The 27,965-nt window shown below is 36.3% G+C and overlaps 2 protein-coding genes across 3 annotated transcripts in view; one reads left to right on the top strand and one right to left on the bottom strand.

Moving 5' to 3' along the window:
• Nucleotides 1-13,007, top strand: part of spata6l (spermatogenesis associated 6-like) — a 28,704-nt gene extending 15,697 nt beyond the window's left edge. Inside the window, exon 13 of the mRNA XM_048186052.1 lies at nt 12,872-13,007. The gene's annotated coding sequence lies outside the window, so the exon portion shown is untranslated. The remainder of the gene's footprint in view (nt 1-12,871) is intronic.
• Nucleotides 597-27,477, bottom strand: slc1a1 (solute carrier family 1 member 1). 2 transcript variants are annotated; one of them, XM_048186050.1, is made up of 12 exons: nt 27,461-27,477; nt 15,309-15,449; nt 13,091-13,183; nt 12,897-13,011; nt 11,280-11,322; nt 11,092-11,196; nt 10,819-11,003; nt 8,537-8,644; nt 7,913-8,035; nt 6,106-6,300; nt 5,870-6,004; nt 597-2,021 (listed from the first exon to the last, which is right to left on the bottom strand). In XM_048186050.1, the coding sequence occupies exons 2-12, from the start codon at nt 15,361-15,363 to the stop codon at nt 1,781-1,783; spliced, it is 1,398 nt and encodes a 465-aa protein (XP_048042007.1). In that variant the 5' UTR covers nt 15,364-15,449; nt 27,461-27,477; the 3' UTR covers nt 597-1,780. The 2 variants fall into 2 exon arrangements, with proteins under 2 accessions (XP_048042007.1, XP_048042006.1); XM_048186049.1 differs by lacking the exon at nt 27,461-27,477 and adding an exon at nt 21,786-22,287.
• Between the last annotated feature and the right edge of the window lie 488 nt (nt 27,478-27,965).

Below are 27,965 nucleotides of genomic sequence, written 5' to 3'. Positions count from 1 at the left end.
GCGATTTTTGTGCGCCAAAAAACCCCCCGAAATAACGACTGAAGCAGTGTTTTGAATATCACTATATTGTTGAAAAGTCGTTATTTAGTTTTTTTTTGGCACACAAAAATATTCTTGTCGCTTTATAGTATTAAGGTAGAACTACTGAACTCACATGAACTGTTTTAAATATGTTTTTAGTACCTTTATGGATCTTGAGAGAGGAAATGTCAATGCTGTCTATACAGGCCTCACTGAGCCATCGGATTTAATCAAAAATATCTTCATTTGTGTTCCAAAGATTAACGAAGGTCTTACGGGTGTAGAACGACATGAGGGTGAGTAATGAATAACATTATTTTCATTTTTGGGTGAACTAACCCTTTAATAACGTGGCCGGTGAGTGTGTATATATGTGTGTGTGTGTGTGTGTGTGTGTGTATATATATATATATATATATATATATATATATATATATATATATATATATATATATATATATATATATATATAAAATCAAAGAATATTAAGAACATTACACTCTACAATTAATCAGTACAAGCCGAAACTTGTTAAACAACATATCATGTTACATGAAAAAAAGTCAATTTAGGCATTTTTTTAGGTGTTGACATTTGTCTTTATTATTTTGTGGATACACATACAGTACTTGTTGAATCATACAGTATAACTAATTTGACTACTGTACTGTATAAATACAGTTGTACAATGGTGTGCTTTATGGTGTTAATTCAGTTCCAGAACCTCAAACACAGACCACTAATGCTTCACATTGATCGTTTTCTCTCATTTCTGATGTAACACAAAATATGAAGAAATTAAATACTGTAAAAGAAACTTAAAACTGGTTCTATTGGCAGAAATTTGGCACTGACAACATCATCGGTGTAGTCTTTAAAAAATATACTTCAAAACAGCTCTGATTCAACAACAACAAAAAAGTAAAACAATAAAATTAGTGGCTTGCTGAAGAAACTATTAAGGCTTGCCACCTTCAGTGTCATGATAAAATAATTGTGTACAAAGGATCTGATTTTCATTCTCAAGGCCATTCCTGTACTTCATATCAAATCCTTGTCATGCAATATTTCATTTAATTTTAGAAGTTTGTATAAAAATGTTCCCTTCATATGAACAATTTGGCACAAGTCTGAAATGAAAGACACGGAAAGCTCATAAACATTTGGCTCTCAATAGCAAGTGCAAATACAAAACTGGCAAGTTTTCACACTTTACAGAGTCTAAAACTTATGAACATAATTTGCGAAGAAAAAATTCAGCATCTTTTTGTGTATAATAACATTGGCTAGTTAGCAACATGCTCTTTGTTGAAATGCGTACATGTACACTAATCTGCTGAGTTTCTTTCAAATTGATGTGCAATATTGCACAGAGCTCCTGCTCATACACACAAATACAAAAATCACCTACTGCTAAAAAGCTATTCGTTAGTACAAAACCAAAGGAAACGACTGCAGTTAATAAAAGGAAAAACAGCTTTGCATAAATCATGGCAACATGTTAATGAGCTGTGGAAGCACATAGTTTCCTTACGGCCATTTTTTCTCTCTGTCTAGCGCACACGTAAGTTCAAGAGCATGGTTGGGAAAATGAAGGAAGGAGAACCGCAAGGGCAGGTATTGCTAATGTCTGCGCTCAATCATGTCCTCGGTAATGACTTTCCGTCCTGGTCATGGCACTGGTTTTATGAATGGCTCCTACCCCTCTGAACCCACCGTTCAGTGATGTCACATTTTCAGCAGCGACCGACGCTTACCTCTAGAACTGCGAGGTCTCGGTGAAGGAAATAGCATCGCTTTTGTCAATGGTGAATCCACCGTTCACGTAGGATTTCTTCTCGCACTCGTCGTCGTCCAGCGTGGTCTCTAGGGCGAAGGGGTTGGCCGCATCCACGTCTGAAATCAGGTCCATCCTCTCGAGTTCTCGCTTTGACAGCTTCTGGACTATTCCAGCACCGTAGGCATCTCCCAACACGTTGATCATGGTGCGGAAGCGATCGCTGGTTTGATTGGAAAAATCAAAGTCAATTTTTATTTATCAATGTAAACAATTTTTAAAAAATTTTTAGCAACCGTTACTCCAGGATTCAGTGTCGCATGAATAACCTTCAGAAACCATAAGGCCGGCCAATTCATACTGAACTGACAGACGGCAGCAGACACTTTGTCAGGGTTTTGTCGGAGCAGCGTCTGTCGGAGCTTGTTTTTGCCAATTGAACATGTAGAATCGGTGCTTGTCTGGTTGTGGAACGTCTGAGAAGTGACGTGTTGTAATCTGGTTTGATTGTCTGCATTGGTCGGTGCAGTGGGAAATGCCATATCGTAATTACCATAATTATGACTTGTAAAAAGTGTTCATGTCCTTTTAGAACTGTAGTCCTTGTAGTAGTTACAACTTGTATACTGGGAATTTTCTGAGAGCTCCGACTTGTACCATGTGATCGCTGTACCACCTGACTGCTGCAGATTCAATTTGGCATTATGTTCTTTGCACACTGAGTCCGAAATTCTCGTCCAGAATTTTTGCATGTTAAAGGGGTCATGAACTGCGTTGGTTTATTGTTTTATAATGTTTCCTGGGGTGCACTTATAATGTTAGTATGCTTTTTACATCCAAAATTGTCATAATTTATAAATAAAAGGCATTTTTCCTACCCTGATTTTAGCCCTCTGGTTTGAACGCTCTGTTTTAAGGGGCGTGTCTGCTGTGAGACTTCAGTGTAAACGCCCACTACTGTGATTGGCTGACATCTTTGCATATTAAATAACTTATTACTCTCTCTTTTAGCGCGTTTTTACTATTACAGCTCTCGAGGTTAACTAATCATGAAAAGTGTTGCATTACATTTAGATCTATGGCATTATATTTAGATTTAGGTTGCAGTGATGAACACTGTGTAACCGATCACAGACACGTTGTTGAGCGCATGAAAGCAGTGATCTCGTCATTGAAACTCAATTTCTGCACACTAACGAATGTTTTCATCTTTACTAACAGTGCAAACGCGATATAACTAAAAGATTAGTTGAATAAAACGGGAGTTTTGCATGTCAGTCACTGATAAACTCGTGCTGTTTGATTGACAGCTTCAGTGTGAGCTGCTCCAACGATTGCAAAGGGTCTTTGATCGCTTTCTTTATATAATTTAATCACCGTTAAATAACAGATTATTTTCATCCTACTAAGAGAAACAATGCAAGTTGATGTTTAGTCACGGGTTTGATTTACTGACAAAGAATATCTGACTGTACATGAATCATTAATATCAGATCAGGCATTAAAATTAACACTGTTACTCAAATGTTGTTGCGTTACTGTCGAGTCCAGGCACTGCACAATATTTTGTAATCCTCAACACTATGTTTATTGCTTGGTAGCTCGATCTGGTTTAGCACCACATGTGTTACTTATGCGTGAATCGGTGGGCGGGGCTAAACAAGCAGTGATGAAGTAGGCGTTGATCTTCTTCTGCAGAGGCGGTGCTTGCTGCCCTTTGACGTCATAGATCCTCGTAAATCCTGTCGTTTGCTGGGTCTGGTGTCAATTGAAGCTTTTATTGGACTAACAAGGACATTTTCAGCTCTAAAACTTACAGGATATTCTTAAAGTATGATGACCTCTTATATGTCAAAAGCTCAATTAAAATTTGATTTCTCAGTTCATGACCCCTTTAAAAAATAAATACGACCTCACATTGTGTCAATCACATTTGCACACTGACTCCGAAACTTTCGTCCATCATAAAAAAATTCGGATCAGTTTCAATTTTCAGTTGCATTTTTCAAATCCGTAGCAAGCATTTTAAGAGGTATTTTGACAATTCAGAGCCACTGTACAAAAGGAAGGCTAAAATCCAGAATGACGTCTGACAAGCTGATCCAATTTGTCTCACAACACAAAGCACTGTATGACAAACAAAGTGCGGAATACATATATATATTGGTGGTCTCCTTTTTAATATATGGCTCCAGTATCGCTAGCAAAGCATTAAACTGAGCCACTGACATCCTGAAGTAAACTTTGAATCGTTCGGGATAATCCCGCAGCTCCTTGATAAGGAGGTCTCTACGCAATCTCAGGATTGGATGGACCCAATATTTCCTCTTTCTTTTTCTCTTTTTAAGAAGAGAGGACAACAAAATCATCCTCACTGCTTGAAGACTCCATTTTGTATTGTTTTGTGAATATTTTCGCAACGGATTAATTAATATGCTTCAGACTCAGAGTTCAAGGTTTCTGTGGTTGACGAATTTTTAGGATGATTAATCCGAAAAAAAGCATACAAAAATTTTGGACTTAGTGTACAAAGACCTTTAGTGTTGCCATAAAAACGCACAAATCTGAGTCAGAATGTTGTGAACAGCTCCAAGTAGAAGGTCACGTGCTGTCATCTCATTACGACATGGCGTGAACAATACAAGTCATGTCAGAAACATCATATTTACCAGTTGAATGTTCATGAAAGGCACCACAATGGCATAATTACAAAGAGGAAACTCTGAACTAACTCTTTAAACCCTCATGTTTAAGTCTGAAATTGTGTACTGAGTAGGTCCTGCATTTGAATTTGAACTTACTTTGAACTTTTTAATGAACTTACCATTAAAAAAGTACGCACTATATAGTATGAACGTGTGTAGTATGAATGAAATTTGGACGTACTACATCCGCCATGTTGCTACTGTCACGTGACCTACCAGCGTCAGTTGCGTCACTTCACTGCCATTCACAAATCTTCTCCCGTGGCCTCATGGGATAGTAAAGTGTCCATCGAATGCACACTTCAGAATCTCGCCGGAAGTAGGTCATCCGGTGACTTTTCGCCTACTGTTTTTCAAATACTATGCATTGAGACATACTACTCTGTTGGCGTACTGTTTTTCGCAAACTACAGACCTTATGCGCCAGAGAAACAAGCGCTCAGCCATCTTTAGAATTTGTCTTTGAACTTCAGTTTTTGCGGTAACTGTATATTTCTTTGGCATCGCTGTAATTAGCTGGTGAAGTGGATTTACTTACTGTAGAGTTAATGAAAGTGCATTGTAATTTTTGAAGCAGATGTCATAACAAATGTCAGTAGACTGGGATGATTTTAAAATGAGCGGCTCATTCATAAATCCATAAGATCTTACCTTCATGCTGTGGAAATACAAACCAGAACAAGCGCAGTGCTGAAAATGGGCAGGGCTACATAAGATCTATATGGTAGGGAAGTATTTGATTTCGGATGCAGCGCCTGAGTTTGGGGCGTGTCAGTGAGAAAATATGGCGGATGTAATATAGATGCAAAAAATTATTTTAATTTACAATAAAACCAAATAAATTGCATGTACAAAATACGACCGTATTTTACAATTACGAGAGAATAATATACATCAAGTGGGTTTTTGGTTAAATGTCTAAAGATATTTTCACGTTTTAAGATTATATGACAAAATACATCAGTAATACGCCCTTGTTATTTTATAAAAGCTTTGTTGTCTTCAAAATGGCGGTTGCTAACAAGTGTCTAAATGGAACAACAGAGATTGTTTGGGACATTAAACGTCGTCATGCTAGTCTAACTCAAACTTTCAGGGAAAATGTTTTTCAAATAAAGACTGATGGAGTTGTCATTGAAGTCATGTGACCATAATGTAGTTCATTTATAGCCTACTTTTAGCTATTTACTTCTTGCCGATTTGCATTTAGGCTTCAAAATTCTTAGAAGCCACTTTCATTTATGAAGACCTTATTTTCTGCAATAATCCAGAATTCAGGGAACCAGTGTGATACTAACTTCCGGGTCGGCCTACAAATATACGTCATCCCTGCACCACTCGCATTAAGTAAACCAGACATACTTACAGGAGCCAATCGACAGCAATGATAAGGGTGACATCACTGGCTGGAAGGCCAACTGCTGTAAGGACTATCACCATGGTTACCAGTCCAGCATTCGGAACTCCTGCTGCACCAATGCTGGCGACCGTTGCTGTGATACTATGAAATGAACATGTCACAAAAGTATTATTTGGGCTTTTGTCCTTCCCAAAGCCACTTAACTCTATTATATCAGACCAACTGGCTTATATCCCACCTACCTAATGGTAACAATCTGGCCAGCATCCAGATCGTAGTTGTTCAGCTGAGCTATGAATATAGAAGCAACAGCTTCATACAGTGCTGTGCCATCCATATTGATAGTCGCACCAACTGGAAGGACAAAGCGAGTGATCCTCTTGTCAATCCGGTTGTTCTCTTCTGCACATCGGAACGTGACCGGCAGAGTGGCTGAGCTGATGTAGTAAAGACTCTTGTTATTATAAAAAGATTAATACTTGGCAGAATAGCAGTTTTCAGTGATTATTGTGGGTTTAAAAAACATAAAAAGTCTAAAACTGGAGAGGCAGATCTTCAGAAGCAGGACTTACTATAAACAGCTCAAAAATGATGATCAAAACACAACATTAAAGGCTGCTTCTCAGATTTTTTAAAAAGAATTATTCCTAGCATAGAAGGAATTTATGCCTTTTGCTTGTGCAGTGGCCATTAAAAAACTGAATAAATATTTTTCATTTCTTATTAATAAAAAATGGCAATAAATATGCTTTTTATATAAGAATTATTCATAGCATTGAAGGAATTTATACCTTTTGGTATAAATAGGATCAGCATCTTATCATGCCGTAAATGTTTATGTGACATTCACATGTTAAGAGTTTAGTACTTATTATGGAAATAATATACTTTAAAAGAATATACAAGTGCCAACTGAATGTAATTTTTTTTTGACACTTAACTGCATGTTAATTGCAATGAAATGAAAATGTATTATAGTTCAAATTTATATTAGATGCAGTTAGCTGAACTTTAGACTGCTTTTTGACCCACTTAAGTTTTGATTTGATTACATCTTTATACATTAATTTCATAATTTTGTCTTTGAAATATGGTTACAATGTCATGTATTTTGTAATTACACATTTGTAATGATGTTGTAATTTAGAACAATTCAAGTAAAACTTTTAATATGTACTTAAAAGTGTACATGTGTTATGAAGCAGTCATGAAAAAGCACTCGCACTACACTTAAGTGGTCTTTTATTTCGTTAATATTATATTGAATGAATGAATGAGGTATTTCAAGTAATATTATATTATCCCCAAGTACAGTCTTTATGAGTGTGTCAGTCAGTAGCGAACACTTTTATATTGAAAAGACTGAATTTTTGTAAACACAGAACAAGACGCAAAAATGCTTTGACTAGCGCTGTCAGTCACGGGAAAACCCCTTAACTGTTAAAAGGACAAGATAATACATAGGACATTTAAACAGATTTTTTATTATGAACATAGGACTGACCTGAAGGAAAATGCTAAATCTGAATGCAGGTATTAAACTCGCTCACTCGATCTCTTTTTCACAATACTCTTCTACATAATAAAGTAAACGTCAATGAACAATATCAAATGAGATCATACAGTTTGCGTTGCTAAGAGTGGTCGCTAAGGGTGTTGTGTAGTGATACACAGAACCGTTGGGTGAAGTGGTCATAGCCGTGTTTTATTGTGAATAAAACAGTTATTGACCAATCAGAATCAAGGACAGGAACTAACTGTTTTATAACAGTAAATTATGCATAATTACAAATAACTAACCCTAAACCTAACACTAACCTTAACTCTTTAGTAACTCTTTAGTTCCGCTTACGTTGTATGTTCTACGCCTTCCCTATTCTACTTATGGAAAAAAACGAAACTGGGTTCGTTACGTAAGTAGAATAAGGAAGGCGTAGGGACAGAACAGGGAAGGGATTTCTGTTCAGATTTTGAAAGTCATGTAGTGTATTCCAGCCTTTAGTCAACATGCCCGAGAAAATACAGATGCTAGAATATTCGTTGTCTCACCTTGAGGAAATCATGAGAGCTGTTACCAAGGCCTGTGCCATTCCCAGAGTGAAGGTGAATGGATTCTTCCTCACAAACGCAAAGTATATCAGGGGGAGAAATATGATGGAATGGATGGCTAGTCTGTGGAAGGAAAACAAATTTGAAAACATTAAACATCACAATCCATTGTACATAATCCTAAGCAATGAACATTAGAATAAAATAATACATCTTTTAGATCTTTTGAGAAAGATACCATTAAAAAGCTGTTTGGTGTAATTTAAAAGCATCCAGTATATTTTTACCAAGGTCACTTGGATTAATATCCTACAATTTTTGACTCAGCAATGTGCAACCTAAACCTATCCGTTCGGTCCATTCCACACGAGTGCAGATGGCATTTGTTTAACTGCAGCTATAGAATCTCCTGACTGATGTTCAGTTGCCTATATCACTCAAATAAGTGGAAATTTGGAGTTTATGAAATGTATTATTAGCACATCTGCAGCTTGAGCAGTTTTGAATGTCCTTGGCTCTTATCTGCGAGTGAACAGAGCTGATATGAAGCTGTATGGGAACAGTAAACGGCCAGTCTAACAGCAGCCGTAAATCAGCAAGGGAACATTAAAGAAGCTTCTTCACCCGCTGAGCACCGTCACCATGTACAGGCCCATCTTCCTGAAGATTTCCCAGTCATCCACCTCAATGATCTTAGCAGCAATCAGGAACAAGATGCCAATGGGCATGTAACTGCAGAAGAAAATTCATGTATCATTACATTCATAAACAATATAACACAAACTAATCTTTTTATTTATAGATTGATATATCTTCCTACAATATTTTTCAAGTGAATATATTATAATTTCCTAGCATAAGTCCCACTCATTTGCAGGGTCCGCTTCATGGGAATTATCCACACACACACACTGGATGCCCTTCCTGTCTTTGGACTGTGTGGGGGAAATCCACGCTGACAACATGCAAACGCCACACAGAAAGGACTCCTGACTCAGCCTTGGCTCGAACCTGCTGTGAGGCGACAGTTCTCTCGACAGCACATGGGTATTCTGGGTGGTTGTTAGGGAGTGGCTATGTGGTATCTAGGGAGTACTAGGTGGTTGCTATGTGGTTTTCAGGGTATTTTAGGTGGTTGCTATGTAGTTTCTAGGGTATTCTTGGTGGATTCTAGGGAGTTGCTATGTGGTTTCTATGGTATGTGGATATGTGGTTTCTAGGTTAATATGGGTGGTTGCTAAGGAGTTGCTATTTGGTTTCTAGGGTGTGCTAGGTGGTTACTAGAGAGTTTCTATGTGGTTTCCATGGTGTTTTGGGGAGGTGAAGTGGTATTCTAGGTGGTTTCTAGGGAATTGCTGTGTGGTTTCTAGGGTGTTCTGGGTGGTTGCTTGGGACTTACTATGTGGTTTCTAGGGTGTGCTAGGTGGTTACTAGAGAGTTTCTATGTGGTTTCCATGGTGTTCTGGGGAGGTGAAGTGGTATTCTAGGTGGTTTCTAGGGAATTGCTGTGTGGTTTCTAGGGTGTTCTGGGTGGTTGCTTGAGAGTTGCTAGGTGGTTACTAGGGAGTTTCTATGTGGTTTCTAGGGTGTTCTGGGTGGTTGCTTGGGACTTGCTATGTGGTTTCTAGGGTGTTCGGGGTGATTGCTATGTGGTTTCTAGGGTGTTCTGGGTGGTTGCTTGGGATTTGCTATGCGGTTTCTAGGGTGTTCTTGGTGGTTGCTAGGGAGTTGCTTGGAATTCTAGGCTGTTCTGGAGAGTTATGAGGTTTTAGGGTATTCTGGGTGGTTTCTAGGAAGTTGCTATGTGGTTTCTAGGGTGTTCTGGGTGGTTGCTTGGGACTTGCTATGTGGTTTCTAGGGTGTTCTTGGTGGTTGCTAGGGAGTTGCTTGGAATTCTAGGCTGTTCTGTGGAGTTTATATGAGGTTTTAGGGTATTCTGGGTGGTTTCTAGGAAGTTGCTATGTGGTTTCTAGGGTGTTCTGAGTGGTTGATTGGGAGTTGCCTTGTGGTTTCTATGGTGTTCTGGGCAGTTGTTTTGTGTTTTCTAGGGTGTTCTAGGTGATTACTAAGGAGTTGCTTTGTGGTTTCTGTGGTGTTCTGGGTGATTGCTATGTGGTTTCTAGGGTGTTTTGGGTGGTTGCTTGGGAGTTGTTAAGTGGTTTCTAGGGTGTTCTGGATGGTTGCTTGGGAGTTGCTATATGGTTTCTAGGGTGTTCTGGGTGATTGCTATGTGGTTTCTAGGGTGTTCTGGGTGGTTGTTTGGGACTTGCTATGTGGTTTCTAGGGTGTTCTGGGTGGTTGCTTGGGAGTTGCTGTGTGGTTTCTAGGGTGTTCTGGATGGTTGCTTGGGAGTTGCTATATGGTTTCTAGGGTGTTCTGGGTGATTGCTATGTGGTTTCTAGGGTGTTCTGGGTGGTTGTTTGGGACTTGCTATGTGGTTTCTAGGGTGTTCTGGGTGGTTGCTTGGGAGTTGCTATGTGGTTCCTAGGGTGTTCTGGGTGGTTGCTAGGGAGTTGCTATGTGGTTTCTAGGGTGTTCTGGGTAGTTGCTTGGGAGTTGCTATGTGGTTTCTAGGGTGTTCTGGGTGGTTGCTTGGGAGTTGCTATGTGGTTTCTAGGGTGTTCTGGGTAGTTGCTTGGGAGTTGCTATGTGGTTTCTAGGGTGTTCTGGGTGGTTGCTTGGGAGTTGCTATGTGGATTCTAGGGTGATAATGGGTGGTTACTAAGGAGTTGCTATGTGGTTTCTAGGGTGTTCTGGGTGATTGCTTGGGAGTTGCTATGTGGTTTCTAGGGTGTTCTGGTTGGTGACGTGTCTTGTGATGTGTCTGACCCAAGTCAACTGAGTATGAGCAATAATAATAGAGACTCTTGCCACTACAGACATGCTTTTAAAGTGTCAGAACTCACCACATAATAATCTGAACAATTCGCATGGTGGCCTCATTCAGAGCATCGAAAAACTCGAGCAGGATGCGTCCCCTTTCTCCCATCTTGCCGATGACGAGGCCAAAAGTCACACAGAATACGATGAGACCAAGAACATTAATCCCATCTGAATATGAGCCAACAATCTTGTAGTCTTTGGTCAAATTCTACAGCATAAAGAAAGCAAAAATAAATAAATATACATTTCTTCATTCTTCTCTCTTTACCATACATTCTTTAACATCTTTGTCTCACCTGTGCAACTGTTGAAATAATGGTGGTGAAGGGTGGAAATGTAGTTGTATTAGTTGTGCTTATGTTGGTTTTCGATGGTTCAATCTCTTTGCGCTGTGTCTTGTACTAAAACACAGATGAAGTTTATTTCAACAAAGTATTATATTTGGATTGTTTTAAGCAATATATTAAAAAATATTATATTTTACCTGCTGAAAACAGGCTTGCACAAGATTTTCAGGAAACATATTCCTTTGAAGAAATGAGAAAAACAAATCACTTAAGTGCTTAATACAGATTTTTATAATATAATACAGGCCCGGCTCCACGGGGGGGCCAGGGTGGGCCTGGCCCACCCAATCAGAGGCTTGGCCCACCCTGGCCCCACACCACATAACAGCCAATCACAAAATTAGTGTGATATTCAATTCAGCTCCAGACCAAGTGGCAACCTCCCCCTTAGTAGTGCTGCTAAAATATATATTTTTTCTAAACATGTCTCTAAAATATGTTAAACCGTTCAATACCGCTTCTCTACAGTATCCATATGACAGCGAGTTCACGCACATCGCAGCCTCCTGTCACTCACTCAGCGCAGCGGCAGGCCTCGAGACTCTCGTTCGGTCCGGTTGAAGCGTTTTTGTTATGATAACAACTGATACGACAACTTTAGCATTCATTCATTCAGTGTTTCCCATTAATGACCCTGTGCGCCGCCACAGTTTCATAATGAACCGAAAATTTAAAACATAAATGGTCTCTACATTGTATTTTGCCAGTGAACTAAAATCGAAACCGTAATGGCTTTGTGCCTTAATAAAGCACCAAAATATATACAGTGATTAAGTATATACTATTTAGTCTGTTTGTGCTGCGTGTTTTAAAGAGAAGTGCGCACTTTGCTCACACGATCAGCTGAAATTAAAAGCTCAAGGATTAGAAATTGGCTACAAACTAGTATTTTAATTTTCCTATATGTTGTGTAAAGTAGCCTAACCAATATATATATATATATATATATATATATATATATATATATATATATATATATTATATTGCATTTGTTACAATAGCCTATATGGATATTACTGTCATGTATGTATTATTATTTTATTGTTATAATTGTTTGGCATCCTAAAACACCTAAAACGATGTAGACTTTATATCACAACTAAAAATATGTTTGAACCCTCTTTAATGTCCAGGTACAAGTCAATGTTGTTTCTTTGGTCAATTTGCACACTGTACATGAGTTGAAGCTCTTAATTTTGAGCTTCCAAAGTGCACCAGATTGATGCATTTAACCTTAAAATGTACAAAATTTTCTTACGGGGGTGCATGCCCCCGGACCCCCCTAGAGGAGGTATTGGACAAAAGTTCTAATTTCGTACAGTATAAACAGCTCGTGCAAAAAAATTTAAATAATAAATGTTGCAAATATTATTTAGTTATATAGTATAATAGTTTATAACAATAACAATAACAAACAACCCTAACAATTGCCTTATCTATATCAATAGACATGTGAGATTAAAGCATTAAAGCCCCCCACCAATCCGACCGGCCCACCTGGAATATCATTTGGCCCACCTTTCATCTCATATCTGGAGCCGGGCCTGATATAATATAATATAATATAATATAATTAATATAATATAATATAATATTTGGAAACATAAGCCATACTTAAAATGTCTACATGTCATTGCTTGAATTTGTTATTTATTTATACATTTTTAAGTATTACTTAAGTGTCAGAAATATTTTGTGGGCACTGTATATCTTCTTTCTTACAACATAGGCAGACCAAGTGGTGCGATTTTTACCTAACAAGGTCCAGCAAGGTGTCAACAGTGGTCACATTTGGCGTGCTTCCTGCTCTCTCGATATTGTCAGCACTCTGAGAGACCCCAGGTTTGATAGTTGTCACAAGAACGATTCCTTTTGAGCACAACATCTTTGTTAAACAACCACAATATATGTCTTTAAAGTTTATTGATTTGATGTTTATGTGACTCACCAAGAATGACAGCAATGATGGTAGTGGAGAGGTAATAAACCACTGCACGAAGACCAATCCTGCCTGACACCTCCGAGTCCAGTGCTGCCACTCCTTCAGGAATCAAGGCCATAGGTTAACACTATTTAATGACACACCTGACCCATTTAACACTACCAACAATGCAAGTTACATTGCAACTGGGTTACAAAAATTTAGAAATGCCCTATGGAGTTTTCAACATAATCAGCACCATAAATCCAGAGGTGTAAAGAGTACCTGATAACCATACTTAAAGGGTTAGTTCACCCTAAAATGAAAATTCTGTCATTTACTCACCCTTAAACATTGATCAGTGAACCTAAACAGATGCTCAACTGAACCTACGTAACACACGAGAATGAACCTCATTGGTTCTCAAACATCAAGCAAACATAAGCAACCTTGAGCTTCCGTTTACCACAACTGGTGTGTGAGTTAATGAATGTTTATATGTGAATAAAAGTCTAAATTCAGTCTTTTCATCATATAAAGCGATCGTGTTTCTTTCGAAAATTTTGACTAAACAGCTTAATTCATATGGATTAGTTTTACGATCTCTTTATGAACTTTTGGAAGCGTCAAAGTGTCAGTTGCAGAGCTGTCTATGGATGGTGAAATGTTTTAGTCAAATATCCCTCTAAGTAAAAGTAAAGATACTTACAGTGAAAATGACTCCATTACAAGTTACATGTCACCTATTCCAATACCACTTAAAAGTAAAAGTCTGAGAGTATCTGATTTTAACAGTGCTTAAGTATTTTACTCGCACTGAATGTAGGCTCAAATATGCAGTAGTCCTCAACATCTAAGAGACATGCCAGTGAAAAACAGGAAATTTGTTGATTTGTGAGGGGAGCGATCACGTTTATTTTCTAAAATCAAAATAAAACCTCAGTATTGCAATAAATCAAGGTTGACGGCACAGCCTCTTAAACGTCTACAGACACTCTCAGTTAAGCTCACATGCTCAAAAAGGGCATAAGTAAACCAAAATCCTTGAAAATGCCTCTTGGATAAAATGGATAAAATACTGTTAAGTAAAATGAAATAGTCAATGTATACTTTCAGTGGATGTGCTGGTTTCGGCCTCATCGCCGGCTGCAGTCATGTCCTCATCTCATATATGAAACAACTGCGATTCAGCAACTACCTGCTAATGCACTCACATTTGTGTAAAGTTGCCTTATTAACAAGTTTGGGTGAGTAGGAGCAAAACACACAAGATATAGTACCTTCAATGCCCTGTAGATGGCGATATGTTTCTTTTGTAGCAGAAATAAACTGCTGCTGAACAAGTTAGGTGCCATGCAAAGGGTAATGAGCACATCTGACTGTGACGCATGTATATATTGCCATTATTATGTAATCAAAAAGAAAACATCTTCAGTGATAACTGTATGTAACTATAATGCTTTTACAGCAAGAAATGATAAGGATATTGTCCAAAACCCAAACTGATATTGTCCATTTATCAGTGTGTTTCCAAACTTTTGCAGGGCACTGTATACAGTAAATATTTCAGGAATAAAATATTTTGAAATACAGTTTCCCAAACTGGGGTTCGCGAATTCCTAGTGGTTCCAGAGGGAATTTGATGAAAAGCTAATAACTAAATAAATCATAAAAATGTAAAATCAAAATGAGTTCATCATTTTAAAATTAAAAGAAGTTAAATGTGCATATTATGTGGCCATTACCAATGTCAAAGAACCATTAACATATGAATGTATTGTTAAATTACTGAAATAATAACTTCAGGTGGTACGGCAAGTAAATATTTTAGATCAAACGTGTTTGGCTCACAAAAATGTTTGGGAGTCACAAAGAAGCACAACTAACATTCCACATATTTGGCTTTTATATTTGATGACTATCTTCAAATGAAAATGCAGCAGCATACAGTAAGTTATAATAAAATGTTATGGGTTCAAATGTTTATATGATCCTTGTGTGATTTGCAGGAAACCTGATTTTCATTGTACAGCTATTTTCCTTATCATTCCACACCCATGAACATGGTGGGTGACAGCTCTATGGTAAAAAATAAAAAATAAAATGCATAAAAATAATAAAATATTTAAAAGAAAATATTGGTAACATGAGGGCAACAGTTACCACCTCTGAATTTTCACTGCCAGTCTTAAATGGAGATACTGTGATGGGCTGAAGAGGGAGTGAGACAGAGAGAGAGAGATACCTGTTATCATGCTGGAGACAATGAGGGGCAGGATGACCAGCTTTAGCATTCTCATCAGGATTTCTCCAGGGAAGCCAAAGTACTGCTTCTCCAGCTGGGACAGAGAGGTATAGTCCCGCACCAGCACTCCAAGCCCGATCCCTGCAACGGATAGAGTGATAGAGAGAGCACGTCAAACTGACTGTAAATGTGAAGCTCTTAGTTGTGCTTAATCTACATAAAGCCAGCATCAAGCCAGACTGAATGTGCAGAGCTAAATATTCCAGGAATATCTCAACCTCACAAAGATACTCTTGGAAGAAAAGGTTCTATATAGAACATTAAAGGGTTCTGTCAGGTTAGGAGTCCCCATCATGAGATCATTCCCATCATTTTATGGATTTAGTTTTAATTAATTAATTTTGTTTTAATTCATTTTTATGAATTAAGCAGCTTGTAAACATACTTTATAACTAGAAAAAAGATTCTGTACTGAACCCCATTGAAACTTTTCTTTTTTCTAAGAGTGTATAAATTCATACTAAATCTGATTTGTGGTGAATTACATATGGAAGCTTGTTTCCACCACAGAATAATAAAAAATAATGGTAACTGCCACTTTTTAATCTCCCAGTTCTGACATTTTTCCCTTGCAGTTGTGAATTAACATTTCGCAATTTGGATCTTTTTTTTTTTTTTCTTCAGAATTGACCCTTTCGCAAAGACCCTTAGTTACTGTTGCTTTGTCCGAAAAGCCATGGCGCTGTCACGCCACATGCAGTGAAAAATGCAAACCCGATTCCAAAAAAGTTGGGACACTGTAAAATTGTGAATAAAAAAGGAATGCAATAATTTACAAATCTCATAAACTTATATTTTATTCACAATAGAATATAGATAACATATCAAATGTTGAAAGTGGGACATTTTGAAATGTCATGCCAAATATTGGCTCACTTTGGATTTCATGAGAGCTACACATTCCAAAAAAGTTGGGACAGGTAGCAATAAGAGGCTGGAAAAGTTAAATGTACATATAAGGAACAGCTGGAGGACCAATTTGCAACTTATTAGGTCAATTGGCAACATGATTGGGTATAAAAAGAGCCTCTCAGAGTGGCAGTGTCTCTCAGAAGTCAAGATGGGCAGAGGATCACCAATTCCCCCAATGCTGCGGCGAAAAATAGTGGAGTAATATCAGAAAGGAGTTTCTCAGAGAAAAATTGCAAAGAGTTTGAAGTTATCATCATCTACAGTGCATAATATCATCCAAAGATTCAGAGAATCTGGAACAATCTCTGTGCGTAAAGGTCAAGGCCGGAAAACCATACTGGATGCCTGTGATCTTCGGGCCCTTAGACGGCACTGCATCACATACAGGAATGCTACTGTAATGGAAATCACAACATGGGCTCAGGAATACTTCCAGAAAACATTGTCGGTGAACACAATCCACCGTGCCATTCGCCGTTGCTAAAACTCTATAGGTCAAAAAAGAAGCCATATCTAAACATGATCCAGAAGCGCAGGCGTTTTCTCTGGGCCAAGGCTCATTTAAAATGGACTGTGGCAAAGTGGAAAACTGTTCTGTGGTCAGACAAATCAAAATTTGAAGTTCTTTTTGGAAAACGGGGACGCCATGTCATCCGGACTAAAGAGGACAAGGACAACCCAAGTTGTTATCAGCGCTCAGTTCAGAAGCCTGCATCTCTGATGGTATGGGGTTGCATGAGTGCGTGTGGCATGGGCAGCTTACACATCTGGAAAGGCACCATCAATGCTGAAAGGTATATCTAAGTTCTAGAACAACATATGCTCCCATCCAGATGTCGTCTCTTTCAGGGAAGACCTTGCATTTTCCAACATGACAACATTATGACCACATACTGCATCAATACAACATCATGGCTGCGTAGAAGAAGGATCCAGGTACTGAAATGGCCAGCCTGCAGTCCAGATCTTCCAACCATTTCAGCACATCATAAAGAAGAAGATGTGACAAAGAAGACCTAAGACAGTTGAGCAACTAGAAGCCTGTATTAGACAAGAATGGGACAACATTCCTATTCCTAAACTTGAGCAACTTGTCTCCTCAATTGTGAGTTTTTATCTGGCCATTCTGGCTTTTTTTCCCCCTCAATTCTGTTTTTTTCCCTACAGTTCTGACTTTTATATTTAATTCTGTGGTAGAAACAAGCTTCCATAATAACTAGTCTGAGTGTACTGTATCAAAATGATCACAAAAACAAAGTGTCATCCCTGATCTTTAGAATGATTTCAAAGCAAGTGAGAGAGAATCCAAATCTCCAGGCTCACTGACAAAGAGCTGACATTTTGAGAGTATGCTAACAATGCTTTGTGATATTCAGGGCACAAATAATTTCCCTGCATTTGTTGTCATCAGACGTATAACACAAGATGTGCTGAATTAGCTGTAGCTGTTAAACTGATAAAGATAAGATGATTGAAAACTCAAAATGATACATTTGTCTAAATATGTTTCCATCCTTGTATAATGATGCATTTGGATATAGTCAGATATGGCGTATGCCAAATAAACTAAAAAGCTTTCTAATAAATGTAATGAGGTCTGTATGGACTGCACTGCAGCTACAGAAAATTTATTTATATGTATGTGTCTGTTTCCAATCTCTTTCTGTAATATTAGCAAAATTCACTCTTTTGTTTAAACTACTTTCAGTATTAAATAAAAGGCTACTTAAGTGTATTAAAGACAGTACATTTTCATGGCTATATGTCTGTACACTTTTAAAAAGAGCATTTTGCAATAATGTCAAATCAATCCTTTGTCATACTTCAAAGAAGTACACTTATTTTGATGTGTTGCTGACTAACATACTGAAGCAAGTGTAAACTACTTGATTATCATTTTAACTGTAGTGTTTTATTCAATATTACATTTAAAGTCGATATATTTTACATGTACTAAATTGCACTTCACCATTGTAAATGTTCAAAGACAATTATATATATGTGACCCTGGACCACAAAACCAGTCATAAGTCGCACGGATATATTTGTAGCAATAGCCAACAATACATTGTATGGTTCAGAATTATTAATTTTTCTTTTATGCCAATCATTAGGATACTAAGTAAAGATCATGTTCCATGGAGATATTTTGTAAATGTCCTACCATAAATATGTCAAATATTTATTTTTGTGAGTGGATATGAATTGCTAAGGACTTCATTTGGTCAACTTTAAAGGCAATTTTCTCAATATTTTGATTTTTTTGGCACCCTCAGATTCCAGATATTCAAATAGTATCTTGGCCAAATATTGTCCTATCCTAACAAACCATACATCAATGGAAAGCTCATTTATGCAGCTTTCAGATGATCTATAAATCTCACTTTCAAAAAATATGACCCTTATGACTGGTTTTGTGGTCCAGGGTCACCTATATATTAACATGCCATAAAAGTATGGCCTGATATGATTAGCTTCACAACTATTTGTCTAGCTAAAATGCAATGCCATATCAGATAACTTCCAAATTCATATCATGAAGAAGTCTTGAATGTTTAACAAGGCTACACCAAACCCAGGTAACCACAAAAGCCACCATGAATTACAATAATCTCTGTTGTACTGTAACTTATCTTTATTACATTTTAGCATTATACTGATTATGGTGCTTATGACTGAGTAAATAAAGTGATTTGCTTGACCTGCCTTTTGTTTTATTGTAGGTGACTTGCGTGGCATCTGTGTTTAACCCAGTACACAAACATATAATATAAAACTAGAATAAATATTGTTAGCATAATTTAATATTAAACATATATAACATAAAATATAATTTACACATAAAAATATATTATAAAAGTAGTACCATCACTGGAATCAAGACTTTTTTCATTGTCTTGTCAGTACATATAGTGAATAATCTATGACCTCTGCTTAATAGCCTCACCGATCAGCCCAGAAATGCCTAATAGAGCAATAGTGAGATTTTATTGGACAGCCTATAAGTTCTGAGCATTTTGCAAAGCATTAAACCATTAATGTTTTGATGACTAGCCAGTTGTGTGGATAGCAAATCACTACTCATATCTGATTTCTTAAAATTGAAAATACCATCATTTTATTTTCAAGAATTGTACACAGTTGCTATTATGAATGGTTGTCGTAAAGTGTCCAAACATTATTTTTTGTAGACTTCTGCACAATGTAGCCTAGGAAAGAGTTGGCATTCGGAGGAAGCTGTCTCAGTAACGCTAAGGTCATACATTTTCAAATGTCTAGTCAAAACTGAATTAAATTAGAATGATTTTTTGAACACTGTCATCAAAACTAAAAAAAAAATAAAAAATGTATCAAGCTATTAATGTAATAGCTGATAAGCAAACAAAGGAACATGAATAAACCACATTGATGTACATTAAAGGGTTAGTTCACCCAAAAATGAAAATTCTGTCATTAATTACTCACCCTCATGTCGTTCTTCACCCGTAAGACCTTCTTTCATTTTCAAAACACAAATTAAGATATTTTTGATCAAATCCGATGGCTCAGTGAGGCCTCTGTTGCGAGCAAGACAATTTACACTTTCAGTGCCCAGAAAGACGTATTTAAAACAGTTCATGTGACTACAGTGGTTCACCCTTAATGTTATGAAGCGACAAAAAAACAACATTATTCAACAATATCTAGTGATGGGCGATTTCAAAACACTGCTTCATGAAGCTTCGAAGCTTTACGAATCTTTTGTTTCGAATCAGTGGTTCGGAGCGTGAAAGTCACATGATTTCAGTAAACGAGGCTTCAGTATGTCATAAGGGTTTCGAAATTTAATGGTTCACGTGACTTTGGCAGTTTGATACACGCTCTGAACCACTGATTCGAAACAAAAGATTCCTAAGGCTTCGAAGCTTCATGAAGCAGTGTTTTGAAATCACCCATCACTAGATATTGTTGAATAAAGTCGTATTTTGATTTTTTGGCACACAAAAAAAGTATTCTCGTTGCTTCACAACATTAAAGTTGAACCACTGTAGTCACATGAACTGTTTTAAATATGTCTTTCTGGGCATTGAAAGAGTTAATTATCTTGCTGTCAATTCAGGCCAAATCAGATTTGATCAAAAATATCTTAATTTGTGTTCAGAAGATGAACAAAGGTCTTACGGTTGTAGAACGACATGAGGGTGAGTAATTAATGACAGAATTTTCATTTTTGGGTGAACGAACCCTTTAAGACAAGGTTCAACTACTACAGTAAGTGATGAGGATATATTTTAACAGAAAGGTTGAACTGTGCTCTCAGCAAAGTTTTTTTTATGTTGTAATTTATTAATTACACACATTTTGTATCACTGTTTGTTAGTTTTCACTGCGAGTTTAGTTGTTTTGTCTTTCATAATAGTTACAATGTTCATGAAAAGTCATAGATTAAGCTAGTGTTCAGGTCTTGCCTGATTCAAGCTGATTTCCCAGCCTCTTCAAGCTGAAAAAACCTCTCTAAACCTAAACTGGGAGACCAGCAAACCATCTTAGGCTGGTTTAAGCATGTTTTTCAGCATTTTGAATACAAATATAGTAAAATATGGCTTTTAAAAAGAGGCATCCCAGCTAACAAAAACAATATGTTCTTAGAATGTTATGCTAATGTTCCTATTGAGTTATAAAACGTTATTTTTGAATGTTTAAAACGTCGTTTTTAAATGTTTTTCTTGGTTACGCGAACATTCCATTTTATGATTTCACAAACATTCTAGGAACGTTCCAGAATGTTCAGACAACATTCAAATGTAACAAGTATAACATAAAAAAACAGATGAATGATGAACGATGTATAAGTAATGTTTTGTGCTAATACATTATTAAAGACCACATAACTTTGAAAGAACGTTCGGTTAACATTACTTGAAGAACGTTTGTTCAACCTTGTCAGAACGTTAGTTCTAAAAACGTTCCCTGTCAGCTGGGATGTTGTCAAAAATGATCAATGTAGGCCTGTGTGTTCAGCGAGCCAATTAGCTATTAGGTGAATGTATAAAAATGGACTAAAAAACAGCAAAGTAACTGGAGTAAAGTGTGACAACTAGCCCCGACCTCCCCTAATTCATAATACTGGTCAGTGCTTGTGTGGCGTGAAGCACAGAGAGATTTTACTGTGTCATACTGGAAGTCTGGTCACGTTTCTCTGTGGCAGTAGTAAAATATCTGCACACACATAGACACACAGACTGATCAATGCCGTCATTCATCACATTCACCCATCAACACACACCTGCAGATACGTGCATCTAAATGCAACAAATAAACACTTTAATTGCTCTTATTGTCAAATCAGCTACTGATATCACAACGGCGGTGTAGACTCATCATGTATTACCACAGTAAGCGGACAATAATAAAGCAATAGAGATGTACGTACATAATTAAAGGAATGAGGTGTGATAGAGCACAATGAAGCGAGATGCAGAGAAATGTGACCACGCTCAAGCAACATGAACGCGCTCATCTCACCCAGTATCACCGAGGTGATGGTTGCGATTAGAATCCAGTTCCTCTTCAGCAAGCCCTTCACATCTCTGCCTCTCCGCTCTTTCTTCCCCAGCATATCCATAATGGACAGGCGCACGGGCTGATATGGAAAAGCGAATGAATATGGCGAGGCTCGCGCTCTTCTTTTCCCAAGCTTCAGACAGACAGAGGACCGTTGGCGAATAATATGAGGGGGCAGCAGCAGGTTTGCCGTGAATCTGCTGTTGGGAGGGGTGATGTGATCTGCTGCTGCTTTTCTCTGTCTGTGCCTCTTGATAACCTTTGATCAGCCGTTTATTGTAGCTTGACCTCTGATTTGCTTGACAAAAACGCCAATAGTCATACTTGTTACGGGATGAGGAATGCGTCATGAAGAAGCTGTCAACTTAAAAGGCGTCTTTCTTGTGACGATGATAAGCTAGGTTTCTCATGCATGAGGTTGATGCACAAATCATTCAAATATCTTCTTTGTTTAATTATGGGAAGGGCTGGGCTCATGTTAACTTGTGCCTCATGCTCACAGGCTGATATATAGTTACATTACATTGTACGACACACTTGAGTGAAATTTTCTCATTAAAACGCGTGCTGCTCCCCCAAATATTACACGACACAATAGTCATAAATCACCCAGTCTTTCGATGAAGATGTTTATTCGGTGTTTAATGGATTTCATAATGGGTTTTAATGGATTTACATACATTTAAAGTTTTAAAATTATCATGAAACAGAGTCTTGTGCTATGAAATTGATCTCTCTTTTGAATATATATATATATATATATATATATATATATATATATATAAAGGGTCAAAAAGGGTAAGTGTAATACAGCTTTGAATTGTTGTTTTTCAGTACATCAGAGTTTGTTTTTTTTCTGAGCAAAAATTAAATATACATTTTTACCATGATTTACAGAAGGCACCCACTAAAATATCATTAAGTGTAACAATCTTGTCAGGAAAAAAAAAAAAAAAAAAAAATCTATTTATGCCATATTAAAGACTAATTACTTTTACACCAAATGCTAATTACTTGTCATTTTACATTTTGAAACTTTTTTTATTCTTTTTTTTTTTTTTTTACTCATTTAAAATGCAATAAAATTTAGTATGCTCACTTATTCTTTCATATATTTTACAACAGGTCAGAATATGTATGTTATTTCAATTTTTACATAAATATAAGTGTTACACTGAATGACAATAGAACATTATTTCACCCACATTTTGACATTTTATTCACCCAAAACTTATTTGAAACCTTAAAATTAGAGGCACATTTAATGCGCTTTCTATGTATATAAAATCACTTTTGTAAATTTTTATTGATGCAGACATCTAAATGTCTTTGACCCCATATACATATATTACTAGCAATGGGTACGTTTTTTATTTGCTTTATTAATGAAAATGTATTTATTCGAAAGACTGAGTCTATGTCGTGCAATATTTGGGGGAGCAGCATGAGTTTTTTCTGTCTGTGCCTCTTGATAACCTTTGATCAGTCGTTTATTGCAGCTTGACCTCTGATTTGCATTCATTTCTTCTCATAAGACTGTGAGGAAATAAACTATTGGAATTTAGAAAGCACAACACTGACATCTCACTCATGCTGATGTTGCTAAGCCACGTAATCTATATTGGTATGTTGTTACAGTATATAAAAAAATCAAATTCTTTCTCTCAATATAGTTAAACATTACAAATCTTGCCTTTTTATAATATGTACTGTTTATTCAGATTAACAATTAACACTCAGTTTAAGAGAAAAGCACGTTCACACATTTGCTTTCTTAAATACCTTCCTGGCAATAATTTATGACAAACTTATTTAAATTCTAAATGTGTCTCTAAAGATATTACTAAAAACAAATATTAATTTCTTAAAGCAAATGTGCAAAATACAGAGAAAACAAGGATTTGTGTGCTTTTTGTGAAAAAGAAGTGTGCTTAACTGTATTGAATGTGCAGTTGTAGTTGTAGTGTACTTCAAATCTTAAAAGTATGTTTTAAGCTGTAGGTTAATACACTTATGCCTACTTGCAGATAAGATAATATTAATGATATAAAAGGCAACTTAAAGGGATAGTTCACCCAAAAATGAAAATTCTGTCATCATTTACTTACCCTCAATTTGTTCTAAACCTGCATGCATTTCTTTCTTCTGTTGAACATAAAGGAAGATATTTTGAATAATGTCGGTAACCAAACAGTTGCTGGTCCCCAATGACTTCCATAGTACGGAAAAATATACTCAAAAAATATACACTTTTGTGTTCAGCAGAAATTAATTGAGGGTGAGTAAATGATGACTGAATTTTCAAATACTAAATTACAACTTCATCATTACAAATGTGTAATTATAAATATGGCCTATTTAAATACATGACATACACTGAAAATAACAGAAAAAGTACTGGCAGCTTATTACCCGGACATTATTTTACAGACATTTCTGTTAACCCTAAAACACAATGCAAAGAATTTCAAAATAAAGGTAAACACCTGTAAAAATAAATATGGAAAATGTGTATATGTGCATATTATTTTTTGTAATAAATACTCTTTTTCAGAGTATACAAAAGTGTACTTCGTTTTCACAAGAGTCTCTAAAATTTAGATTTTAAAGTGGACCTATTACGCCCCTTTTCACAAGATCTAATATAAGTCTTGGTGTCCCCAGAATGTGTCTGTGAAGTTTCAGCTCAAAATACCCCACAGATCATTTATTATAGCTTGTTAAATTTGCCCCTATTTGGGTGTGAGCAAAAACACTTAGTTTTTGTGTATGTCCCTTTAAATGCAAATGAGCTGCTGCTTCTGGCCCACTTTCAAAAAGAGGGCGGAGCTTTAACAGCTCGCGCTTCGTTTGCTCAACAACAACAAAGCTGGAGAATCTCACGGAGCTAAAATGACGATTGTGTTCAGCTTTACATTGTTCAAACCGGAGTCGACACTGGTGGAGAGACTCAGGAAGAAGTTACAACTTTTAGAATGAAACTGGCTGTTTCTGAATGGTTAGTGGATACATTTATGTAATTGCTGTGGAGTTGATTCAAATCATCGACTAGCATGTGCCGTCATGTTAATCTTTTGTGCAAATCCAGTGTTGAATTGACCCTCGTTTGTGAAGCAGTTCAGCGTAAAATGACGGCATGACAACAACACTCTACTACAACAACTCTTCTTCTCTAAAGCAGCCCAACATGGCCTCACACCCTTTGTTGCATGTTCACGGGCGCAGGGTTTATGTAAATTTTGGGGTTAGTGATGTCACCAACCCAGGAAGAAGCTTGTTGTAGTCCCTACCAGCTGTTTGTTGTAGTCCTTAAAAAGCAATTTCTGTAAAAGAAAATATCTCCCTTTGCATTGATCTTTGAGCGTCGTAACTTTGCAGATGTTGTTTATGCTCAAACAGCAACATTACACACTAACTAAAATTAAAAAAGTAGTTGCTTTCTTTTTTTTTTTTGTCAGTTGTACATATATCCTACTATGGCAATAATGTTTTTTTTGTATTATACAGCAATGCCATTTTATAGAAATAGTGTTTCAGATTAACATGGCAATCATTTAGAACCATATGTATCAAAGTACACCATTTAAGAGTGCAAGCGGTGTGTGTGCAGTCAAAATATATACAAATACAACTCACCATAAGCTTTATCTTTTTCACATAACATATATAGGGCCTACTCAATACTGTACAATGCTGCCACCATGTGCTGAGTGCTTGGATTTGATATTAAAAATTCAACTTTTAAAACTCATGAGGACAGGCCATTACATTGCTGCAATTTTTGATAATGATTGTACAAATCCACTATATAATCCACTGATAATACAATACATCACGGTAAATATATCTATATTTAATATAACTTCTCACTGACCTTTACCAACGTGTCTGTTGTGTTTGCAACTGAAGATCTGTGCAGTGTGCTTTGATGAGAGATATTTGCTTGGTTATGTAGAATGCAATTAAAATTGTGATTTACCATCTTTATATGAAACTCTAAAGATATGTTTTTGTAGTATCAGTTTTCAGAATGATTTTGTAGACTAATTGAAGATGCTGTGTAGTATGAAAGGTTTTTTTTTCTTTTCAAATATAGTCAAATTTCTCATTTCTAATATTGGTGTAGCTTCAGATTATATCAGAAAAATATAATATTTATATATAAAGATCTTTGCATTAATAATTATGGAGGTGTTATTGGCCTACACTGTCATTAAAATCAGACATTAGGCCTAAAATAGCCTATAGCAAATTCATGGATCATTATAATATAAATTTATCATCGTAATTTTATTCTCGGCCCATTATATCGGCATTTTCTACATATAGAACTGCAATTGGCTTTAATAATTTACTTCACAAACATGTCCAGTAGAGGGCGTAACTTTATTATTTAGTGTTGTGAATAAAACTAGTTGCAATTCACTAATTCACGAGGCTAAAAGTGTGTTTATCTTAATAGCAGATATGTTATAAATAAAGTGTAGGCTACTTAAAATAGCATTTTATTAAAACATGGATAACGTTTCCAGCCAAGACATGTGAATAAATATTAGTATTGTCTAATGTAGTTAACTATATTGAAACTGTATACATTTTTATGTTTTTATGAGCTGAATAAATGATGCAAAAACTAAAATGGGATGCATGAAATTACAAATAAAACATTTACATAAACATAGCCATTATGTATCTTAAGAACCAGTACGAACAACTAGCAGTTAGTCATATCAAATTAAACCAATCTACGTTTTTATGTAACTGACTTTTAAAATGTTATGATCTTAAAAATCATTGGCCCCTAAATGATTTTTTTTTTTTTTAAAGAAATCATGAAAACGTGTTATTTATGTCCTAATCAGATGGAAATAGCAATAAATTCATTTTTCTGATTTCTCTTTGCCTTTGCATTAACTTAAATGAGTTTTCAATATAAATCTATTCAGAAATATTGTTTATCACTTATTCATAAATATTGTTTTTCACTTATTGTTCATAACAATATGTTACAAAGAATGTTTATTATAAGTTATTAGAGAATAAAATGTTTTAAAATTGTTTAAAATGTTGTAAAAGTCATTGCCAAACAAGAATTCTGTTTTCAGCCAATTTATACCCCTAAACTGGCAACGTATCCTGTGGGATACAAACATTAAAATCAAAATTAAAAGTCATATTTTGAAAAAAAAATTATCAAGTTGTATTATTTGTGTCCCAATAAGATGGAAAATAGCAATAAATAAATTTTCTGATGTCTCTTTATGGTCTTGCCATTTTTAGGGTTAAATCTAATTTTCTTGATTTTTTGCGAGTACCATGTTTTACCATGCCTCAGAGAAAAACACTACTTTGTGAAGTAGCTAACATAGCATAATCAGATGCAGCTTTATTTTTAGTAACAGTAATACAGCATTTTCTCCATCATACAATAGGCTACGTTTTAAAATTAATTGCATGCCATTTATCAACACAAGCCATCCAGCATTTAATATGCTATTCTAAAATCGATCTAGCTTACTGCAGTGTGTCTCAAACAAGCGTCTCACAGCAGCCACCGAGCGAACACACAGAGTGACATTATAACATCATTTTCAACACACTCAATGTATCTAATATGATAAACAGAGCTGTGTTACCTCATACTCACGAGTCATGACCGGAAAAGCGGAAACAGCGCAGGTGACTGTGTCATAATAAAAGTTCTGCTGCTCGTGAGGCGTGTGTGGCGCAATCGCTCCAGCGGCCTCGTTCAGCTCTCACAACACTCGCTCCTGCTCTGCTTCATACTACAGTAACGTTAATAATCACATCCATGAACATGATTTCTTCCCGACTCAAATCCCTATTCTTTTGCACTGTCCGTTGAGATGGAGACCACATGTCCCAAGATTCCGCTCTAAAACTTGGCGTCATCAAACTACGCCTTTGTTTTGAATAGAACTCTAGCGACATCTAGCGGCCAAAATTATTACATATTGTACCTTTAAGAAACCTTTGTTTGTGAAAATAGAATTTTGCCATAAGTATAAGAACATTAACAGTACATTCTAAAGATTTGTTTTGGTTTTCAAAATAGCAAACAACATCCTTAATGTGTAAATTATAGTTCATATTAACTTTAGAAAAACATTAGGAACTCAA

The sequence above is a fragment of the Megalobrama amblycephala genome, linkage group LG3, assembly GCF_018812025.1.
Source record: "Megalobrama amblycephala isolate DHTTF-2021 linkage group LG3, ASM1881202v1, whole genome shotgun sequence".
NCBI classification, from domain to species: domain Eukaryota; kingdom Metazoa; phylum Chordata; class Actinopteri; order Cypriniformes; family Xenocyprididae; genus Megalobrama; species Megalobrama amblycephala.
Note: the sequence above shows the minus strand (reverse complement) of the source record. Positions and strands in the feature narration are given on the sequence as shown.

Excerpts from the sequence above, each read along its gene's own strand:
- slc1a1 (XM_048186049.1), bottom strand. The coding sequence starts at position 21,885 with ATGGATATGCTGGGGAAGAAAGAGCGGAGAGGCAGAGATGTGAAGGGC. Across the intron at positions 15,450-21,785 it reads CATCACCTCGGTGATACTGG|GGATCGGGCTTGGAGTGCTG; the intron begins GTGAGATGAGCG and ends TATCCGTTGCAG. Across the intron at positions 13,012-13,090 it reads CATCATTGCTGTCATTCTTG|GAATCGTTCTTGTGACAACT; the intron begins GTGAGTCACATA and ends TGTGCTCAAAAG.